The sequence below is a fragment of the Trachurus trachurus genome, assembly GCF_905171665.1.
Source record: "Trachurus trachurus genome assembly, chromosome: 17".
NCBI classification, from domain to species: domain Eukaryota; kingdom Metazoa; phylum Chordata; class Actinopteri; order Carangiformes; family Carangidae; genus Trachurus; species Trachurus trachurus.
Window position 1 is genome coordinate 34,752,294 of NC_139900.1, and position 9,579 is coordinate 34,761,872.

A 9,579-nucleotide genomic window follows, 5' to 3' on the forward strand; every position below is an offset into this window, starting at 1 on the left:
GCTTATGGGAACGGACTCATTCAAACACATGTATTCAGAATTAACTAGGGGGGGGGGGATCCTAAGTCAATCAATCAATCAAGACTTTATTATTAGACTCCACAGGTCCATAAAGACAAACACATTTTGTGTATGTAAGTGTAGGCCTACTCAATATTTAAAGAAACCAAAAATAAGTGGCCAAGTGTTGACGTTCATTTTTTTTTTTTTTTTTTTACAACAACTCAACAGAAAGAAAGGAAGGAAATGTTTGGTTTTGCATGTTTTTATTTATTTATTTGTGAATATATTATCATGGCTCCTGAATATCTTATTGTGTATTGTCGGACTTTGGTGTGTCTTTTGTTTTGTTTTGTTTTTCAGCTTGAGTAAAACTTCAATTTCAGTATAAAATACATTTTGAAACTGAGCTTAACATGTCAGCATTTCAATAAAGATTTAACACAGTAACAGATGGAACAGGAAAGCCATAAAAAAATAAAAAAAAATAAAAAATAAAATAAAAATAAAAAAAATATATAAAAATTTTAAATTTGAGGTAAAAAATTCAAATAAATAGATATTTGATACAAAGAACATAAATTAAAATTTACAAATATAGGAAATTGGGAATACAACATACCTCACATTAGTTTTCTGGGGTCTGATGAAGGGAGAGATCAAATAAATGTTGATATAAACGTTGTGCATTCTTGGACTTAATGTTTTTGAGTGAGTCACAGAAAATAGAGAGCTCTTTTAAGAAGATAGAAAACAATGGGGTTACATTTAGAAATTTACATTTATGAATAAAATATTTTGCCAATATTATGAGGTTATTTAAGAGAAATTCCAGCTTCGAGTCTTTCAAAAAAACACCAAACCTTATGTTGGTGTGTCTTTTGTTTTGAAACCCCGGGTTTGCTTCCTGGTTTGGTCACGTGACCTTCCAAGATGGCCGCGCCCTGCAGCGCAGTGGTGTAGCTGACTGAAAGAGTTGTGCAAGCGATCTTCGATGACAGTTGAGGAGCAGCAGGTCGGGACTGACACCTCCAGAGACACACACAGGAGTCTCACAGCTCCTCAGCGCTGCAGACATGAGCAAGGACGATATAAAACTGTAAGTAGCCCCGGTGTTAGTTAGCACATGACGTTACATGATGATACATTGATGTCGCAGTTTGGCTTCTAGCTGTCCAGTCAGACTGACGCCAGGGAAGCTGCTGCCTGTGTCACAGTCAGACCAGGAATTCAATATATAGGCTATCATCATATGATATTTCTGCTGTAATCGGAATTTCCACCTTGAACGCATCATTTGGATCCTCTTCTGCTACATTATGGAAACATCAATTCATCAATCATTCATCATAATTTTAGTTTGTTCTGATTCAACTTCATGTGACATTTAGTGTAAAAACACATGAGAATGATGGGTAGGCTACTGCAGTGTTACAGGGGATTTCTGCTTGACGAAAAGCTCAATGAATAGTGGATCACAACTTTTCCTGAAACATCCTAGATTAAAACAAACATCTGTACTCAAATTATGACACTAATATCAGCATGAGTGAAATAGATGTAATTTAATTAATCAGTGTAATGAATGTGTCTTTCAAGTACCCCACTGAAACAAGCCTCATCTATGTGTTTACACTGATAATAGTCACTTTTGCGTGAACTGGAGACTGCATATCTTATACTGCCTAATGTTTTTCTGGTTTTTCCTTTTTTACTGTATTCATACATAATTAGTTTTAAGCTGATCTATATTTGTTAAATATGTATTTCCTATCTGTTTTAAGTGAATTCAAGTTAAAGTGAAGTTGATTTAACTAGTTTCCTTTGGCGTTCTGAGTGGTCCATCCCATCCAACAGTTAGATTTACATCAGAGTTTAAATTTTAGCCACATTGTTATGTATCGCTGATAAATGTAAAGCAGCCTTTCATGCAACCGTTTCTTCTGCTGCTGGGACATGATAAGAGAGCAGAGGAGTGTTATCTCCCATAATCACTCTGTCATTGACCGCTGCAGCTGGATGTCCAGTGTGATTGCCAGGAGAAGGGAGGGGTGTGCTAGTATGTAGATAACAGAAGCTTGCTACTGTATTGGTGATCTCAGGTTATTAGTGATTAGGGCATTTCCAGTTTAACCCAATTCTCATGACGTTTCTCTTATCTGAATATGTATATGTGGAACTGTATTTGACTGTTAAAGTCTTACTATAATAACAGTTTGGATTAGTTTGCTTTACTGACTATGACTTTTCAGTCCAGCTCTAAAAGAAGGGGCTACGTGTCTATGTTAACATTAATAACACTTGTTTTTTAATGAATGCATTGACAGCTGTATCATTGTGCTGCTGTGTAATGTTTTTGCAGTTCTGAATACATTATTCTAACCCTTTTTTATTTTTCTGTCCAGGCCGAAGGATTTCCCTACGCTCCAGAATGACACATTCCTGCGAGCAGCACGAGGAGAAGAGACTGAACATGTCCCGGTCTGGTGTATGAGACAGGCCGGAAGATATCTGCCAGGTACCGTCCTCTAACCTGAAGAATACACTCATGAAAATGTCTGCTTCAATCATCACAACAGATGTTTTGACTTTAAAGAGGGAAACATTAATGATGGCTCTTCTGAGTGTAGGGGAGAGTGGGGCAATGTGAGACACCGGGTAATGTGAGACACCCCCTATATCTAGAAAACGGAACACATTTATGGTCATCAGACCATTATGTTTTCAAGCCCCTTCCATTTCCCCATGGCTATGAAGGAGAGGACCTCATGATGCTGTGGAAAGCATGTTTTTTTCACAAAAATATGATTTTTGCATGTAAAAGTAAATTTTCTTGTGGTCAACTTAATCAACTGTTGTGCCAAAGCCAATTGATTCAGGTAGAAAAACTTCTATGATACATGATGATGAACTACCAACACATAAAACCATGTGTTGATGCTGGCTGAAAATTAGCCTGAATTTCTAAGAGAGGTCGTTTTTTCTAAAATGGGGGTGTTGGGGTAAAGTGAGACAAATGCTGCGGGGTAAAGTGAGACCATGGATGTATTATAATAAATCCAAGAGTGAGACACTGCGAGCACCATACACAAAGATTTACGCTAGAATCTCGTCCCCCAAGCCAGAAATCTTGCGTGATCAATGATCTGTAGCCACACTGCTTTGTTATGCTATGTGCTCTCAGTCAGCTCACTTTTTTATTGGTTAATTAACTCAATTTTAGTCACATTCCACTTTGTCGGCTCCCCACACACACAAGAGGACTTTTGATCAAAATGGTCACCATTGTCGGGGCCTACAACCTGACCCCCAGACTATCTGACTGGTTCTATCTGTCATTTGAATGTTAATTAAAACATTTTGTGTTGTATTTGATTTTGGTCTTGAGTCACTTTGCGTTGAGAAAACAAAAGTGCTTAATTGACCAATCCCCATGATTCTGTTACTAGTCCGACATTAGTTCTGGGATGTGTGGTTGTCAAGCTGTCAGGACTCTGACTGTTCCAACATGTGTTGTTATGGTAGTTTCAGAGTGGAAAAAGTAAGTGGATCAGTTTACCCCATTGATTTCTCTGGTTTGTCTCAGTTTACCCCTGAGCTGGGGTAAAGTGAGACACGAGACCACTTTTTTTAAAACAATCATATTTTCACTGTCCTTCGTCCTAAATACATTCTGATAATTTCCATTGCTAGGAAACATCCTGAATTAATGGGAAATGTGTAAATTTTACTGATAAATCATTTTAGCTCGCTTAGAGGGGAGCAAATGTAAAAAGTGTCTCACTTTACCCCACTCTCCCCTACTGTACCTGCAAGACATGACAATGAGACACTGAGTCAGTACAGACGACTGTTTTAATATTTATATTTACATCTAGGCTTTTCCTCCTCTGACATGTCAAAAATGTAATTTTCACAAAAAGAAAACCTGGTTATATTCAGTGTGTCCGATGATTTTCTCCCTGTGGTGATCACTGATGTTTTGTTGATTCAAATATGTAGAGTTTCGTGAGTCCAGAGCAGGGAAGGACTTCTTTGAGACATGCCGGTCACCAGCGGCCTGCTGCGAGCTCACTCTGCAGGTATAACACTGGACTCAAACCTGTCTCACTCATATTTATGTTTTTAAATGCGGAATTTCCCACTTTCAATTAGTCTTGTATTGTGTGTTTAGATGATGAATTGATTATTAGAATATCTGCGGGGCATTGTCACCAGTGCAACTGCAAACCACACTCACATTCACATCCCCTGTTTTGACTTTCAGCCACTGAGACGTTTTCCCTTCGATGCTGCCATCATCTTCTCTGACATCCTGGTCGTCCCACAGGTAAGGATAAAAACACCAGACTCTGCCTGTGGAGTGGTTTAGCTTCTTTTTGCTGTTGTAGTTTTACCATTCACAAATCAGGGGAATGCTGAGGAAAGTGAATACTGGATTTCAAGTCATTAGGTGAACACGTCCTCATTAACCAGGGGGATAAGTGTTGACTGTGCAAGGATCAGGATCAGGATCAGGATCTTGTGCCCCCTGGCCATTTGCACAGTTAACGTTCATCTGAATGGTTGGTGTGACACTTGAAAACCGGTGTGTGATCCAAAATAGTTTGCATCCTTTATTAGTGCATATAGCTACATTATGTTGTTGTGTGTGGATTCTGCTTTGATTTCTACAGGAATAGTCCAGATATTAAAAGTTAGATATCTCTCCTGCCCATTTTGAATTAAAATGTTTGAGATGATTTTGCTGTCTTTAGAGTTTATATTTTAAAGTACAGGGGAATTTCTTTGGAAAACAAACTTTGAATAATCTTTCTCTCTCCATCTGTCAAATGTTGATTTTGTCCCTATAATTGATTGTTGATTGATCCCACTCCTCCAGGCCATGGGGATGGATGTCCAGATGGTGCCAGGTAAAGGTCCTACATTCCCGGAGCCCCTGAAGGAGCCTGAAGACCTGCAGAAGCTGCGTGTCAAAGTGGACGTGGGCAAGGAGCTGGGCTACGTCTTCAAAGCCATCACACTGACCAGACACAAGATAGAGGGCAAAGTGCCGCTCATAGGATTCACTGGAGCTCCGGTACAGGACATGGCACACACACACTCATTTGTCGATGTGTTTAACAGCATACTCGTGTATTCTGATGGAAGTAGGAGGGTTTTTTTTCATTACATCATTTTTTATCATCATTACCTCGCATCCACTTTTACATCAGTAGTATTGCAACACCCAGTCGGATTCATTTTACAAGTGGTCACAGTAGCCAATCAACTGTCAGCATAATGTTGTTTATATACACACACGCATATATATAGTGAAAAAAAAAAAACATTAATATGTCAAAAATAAAACTATCATGGGTTACACATTCCCTTTGCATAGATACACTTAATCTGGACATTATATCAGCACATATACATGTTTTTATCAAGCACCTCTGGGTTTCATTTATGATCCAGCTCCTATCTTGAAAAAGAAGATCTTTTGGTAATCAGTCCACCTGTTTAAGCCATCTTAATGTAATTGCTTTCAATGTAATGTAGGGGTGTAAGGTAGGAGTGTAACTGCTAAGTAGGAGTGTAACTGCTAAGTCTCCTCTCTCTGATGCGTCCCTCCACAGTGGACCCTGATGTCCTACATGATCGAGGGAGGAGGCTCCAACACCCACTCCAAGGCCAAGCGCTGGCTGTACCGACACCCCGAGGCCAGCCACATGCTGCTGAAGATGCTGACAGACGTGATAGTGGAGTATCTGCTGGGGCAGGTGGCAGCTGGAGCTCAGGTCAGACCGCTGCGCTTCCTATTCATGACTTTGCATTATTATCACGACTCATCAGATCACAGGACTCCTTTTTTGTGGCCTAACCAGTTGAAGAGGCAGGATTTTTTTTATGTGAGATGCTGAAAGAGATTCTCTATGAGGTGTTTTGTGTTTTTTTAAGGTGGACATATAAATACTATTTGCTGATTGTTGCTCTTTGTTGAAATTAACTTCTTTTAAGCATCAGCACAAAATCTGGTTGAGGCAGCAGTTTTCTATTTTCCTTTTTTTCCCATAGAAGTCGAGCCTCAGAGCACAGACTGGGATTATCACACACAGTCTAAACAGTGTCACAGCAACAAAGCATATCGCCATTTTTACTGCAGTTTTTCTTAGTATCTGGGGCAACGAGGTGGTTTCAGACAGTTTATCAAACATCCAGGTCCTCCAGAGGGACCGACCTCACCTCTGATCTTCCTGCAGGAGATTTTGAGATGGGAGGAAATCTGATTCAGTGCTTTACGGTGATTTTGAGATGACTTTTAAGATTGACAAACATTTTATACAAAGATAAAACTCGAATTAAGATTAAATGCGAAGTGGAGATTTACGCACATTTTAATCCATTTCACAACACAAATAACTTTTAAGAAAGCACAGATTTTCGAACATGGGTGGGAAATTTTGAGCCAGGGTGAAGGTTTGACTTAACACAAGTCGTAAATTTACGAGAATAAAGTCATACATTTCCTACGAGAAAAAAGTCGTAACATTACGAGAATATAGTCGTAAATTTACGACTTTATTCTCGAAGTTTGTGATTTTTTTATTTGTCAATGTGGCCCTAATACTCGTTGTAGATTTGTATCAATGATTTTGATTTTTGTGTTAAAAAAAAAACAAAAAAAACTTCAAATTTCTTTCAAGAAACCTTATTTGTACTTTATTTTTCACATTACTGAAGTCTGTGCCTGCAGAGACATTCCTCCAGCTTTACATGAGTTTAGTGGTGTATTTATAAAGAGCTGCTGCACCACAGTCCAGTATGTTTCCTATCATCTCTAATAGATAAAGGAGCTGTGGACGTGATCTGTGGATTTACACAGGTTTCACACAGACAAGTTTTCCTCATGTCCTCCTCCGCTGTGCGTGTTGTTCAGGCTCTGCAGGTGTTTGAGTCCCACGCTGGGATCCTGGGGCCCGCTGAGTTTAAAGAGTTCTCCCTGCCGTACCTCCGAGACATCGCTCGCCGCGTCAAAGACAAGCTGAAAGAGGGAGGACAGGATGTTCCCATGGTGAGAGACAGGAGAGAAATAAGCAAATAAACATGCTTTTTTTCCCCCGATATACCAGTGTGTACAAACACAGAACACACCCTCACGTATTTCTGCAGGTGCTCTTTCATCAGCACCTGACATGAAGGACTAATGATGTACACAAACACACACACACACACACACACACACACACACACACACACACACACACACATCGTTGGCTCCAGCAGCTGTTGCATTATGCACTTTATTGTCTTGTAATAATTGCCTTCTATATTAGTTTCAATACTCTCTTCTATTCTTATCAGCGCTCTGTAGCTTCAACATCATTGTTTCCCCAGAGGGATCATTAAGGACTCTGCTGATGAAAATCACTGTTATACTTGACGACCAGCAGGTGGCGGCATCTCACCAAAAATAGAGACTTAGAAAATCTCTTAATTTTATCTGTGTGTGTGTGTGTGTGTGTGTGTGTGTGTTCCAGATTGCATTTGCAAAAGATGCTCACTACGCGTTGGAGGATCTCTCTCAGTCTCACTATGAGGTTGTCGGGTTGGACTGGACCATTGACCCCCGATCGGCACGGTAACACACGAACACACTGAGACCAAACACCGACCGTGCAAAAACTGCAAAAACTGCTCTGGTCGCTTCTAATATGACGACATGAGGGAAAAACAGCGAAACAACTGGAAGCCCTGGTTGGAGAGTTTTAGAGTTTATTGTGATCACTAGAAGTTTGAACTGGAGCTGCCTCCTCGGGCAGGAGCAGGTGGTGATGTTAAGTGTTGAAACTTCTCAGGAACATGAGCTTAGGAAGAGGATCAATACATGAATCTGCTCATAGAGCCACAGACATGGTCAGACGTTCCATCTCACTGAGCTGCAGCACTGAGAGGTGGATGAGCTCCCCTGTCCCTCTACTATCATCTATCCATCATAACTAACACTCATTTCTCCATTTTTCCAAGGTGATGAATAAAGTATCTGTATCTATATATATAATAATAGTATTAATAATAATAAATTGTATTTAAAAAGCACCTTTCAAGCCACTCAAGGACACTTTACAGAGGAGTGCATCAAATAAAATCATCATCTATCTATCTATCTATCTATCTATCTATCTATCTATCTATCTATCTATCTATCTATCTATCTATCTATCTATCTATCTATCTATCTATCTATCTATCTATCTATACAATACTATACAATACAATACAATACAATACAATACAATACCATTAATCCCACCGGGGCAATAGGTTCGAGCAATACATACAATAAAAACGAGTACCATAACAATAAAAGTGTAAAATACAGAGGTGTATAGTGGGATCAAGGATCTAATCAATATAGGAAAATATATAGAAAATATAAATGCATAATATATGTTTAAGTAATCTGTCTATGTGAAGACTATGTGAAGTTACTTGTCAGCCAGTTGTAGCGTGGACCATGACCCACACTGTGGCATTTCCTGAGCAGCAGGTTAACTATTACTGCCCTCACCCTGGTCCCTGGTTTGTCACAGGATGCAGCGTTTAAGTCAACAAACTCTGTCTGTGTTTTCTGCTCCACTCATCAAATACTTAACCTGTTGGTTAAAGGATTACCCTGTGTGTCCTGTCATGTGTGTGTGTGTTCAGGGAACGCACAGGAGGGAAGGTCAGCCTGCAAGGAAACATGGACCCTTGTGCACTCTACGCTCCAAAGGTAACATCCACTCCCAGTTTGCTTTTGACTGTGCACACAGGAATGGCAGGAAGCAGGAAGTCAACTCTTTTTCTTCACAGTTGTGATTAGTATTGTCGTGTTATTGTGTTTATGTACATCTGAATATCCAGTTGCCTTCAATTTTAGCATTTAATGAAAGAAAGAAGAAAAGAAATGGTTAATGAAGGTTCTTATTCTTAGTCCTATTCTTGAATCACAATTCACTTACTTTTCTGTGATGCGAGTGTTAAAAGTTAGATTCACAAAATTCTCTAAATTGATGCATCTAAACTTCCTGAAGCCACCGTCAGGTCTGCTCAGTTGATTTGTGGGCAAGTTTTATTCACAAAAAGTTGCCAAAGAGTAAGAGTTTAACTCAGAGCTTCAAATTGTTGCTGTCAGAAAACAGCAGACAATGAGAGAACAAGTAAAGCTGTAGCCTGACACAATTGTTGTATGGCATAAATGTACAATTTATTTATCTTCTTTTATCCTCAGGAGCGTATTTCAGACATTGTGAAGAAAATGCTGGAGGGTTTTGGCACGAGAGGCTACATCGCCAACCTGGGCCACGGCCTTTACCCCGACATGGACCCAGAGAACGTGGGCGCCTTCGTCGAAGCTGTGCACAAGCACTCTAAACAGATGATTAAACAAATGTAGAGATACACATCTGTGTGGGGAGAGGGCAAAATGCTGATGATTCTGGTGGTAAAATGTACAATAAATAATGCAATATTTTATTAAAAAGTATGAAAGTGTTAAACATTGGTGTTTGAATACAAAAGGTCAACATTAAAAAGAAAAATTGAACTGCCTCA

The 9,579-nt window shown here is 39.5% G+C and overlaps 1 protein-coding gene across 1 annotated transcript; it reads left to right on the forward strand.

Annotated features, from left to right (window-relative positions):
• The first annotated feature begins 918 nt into the window (after nucleotides 1-918).
• urod (uroporphyrinogen decarboxylase) lies at nucleotides 919-9,579 on the forward strand. The gene is made up of 10 exons (XM_083992193.1): nucleotides 919-1,099; nucleotides 2,406-2,518; nucleotides 4,003-4,082; nucleotides 4,268-4,330; nucleotides 4,883-5,080; nucleotides 5,622-5,783; nucleotides 6,923-7,057; nucleotides 7,524-7,624; nucleotides 8,692-8,758; nucleotides 9,257-9,579. Exons 1-10 carry the CDS (start codon nucleotides 1,077-1,079, stop codon nucleotides 9,419-9,421), a joined length of 1,107 nt encoding a protein of 368 aa, XP_083848319.1. The 5' UTR covers nucleotides 919-1,076; the 3' UTR covers nucleotides 9,422-9,579.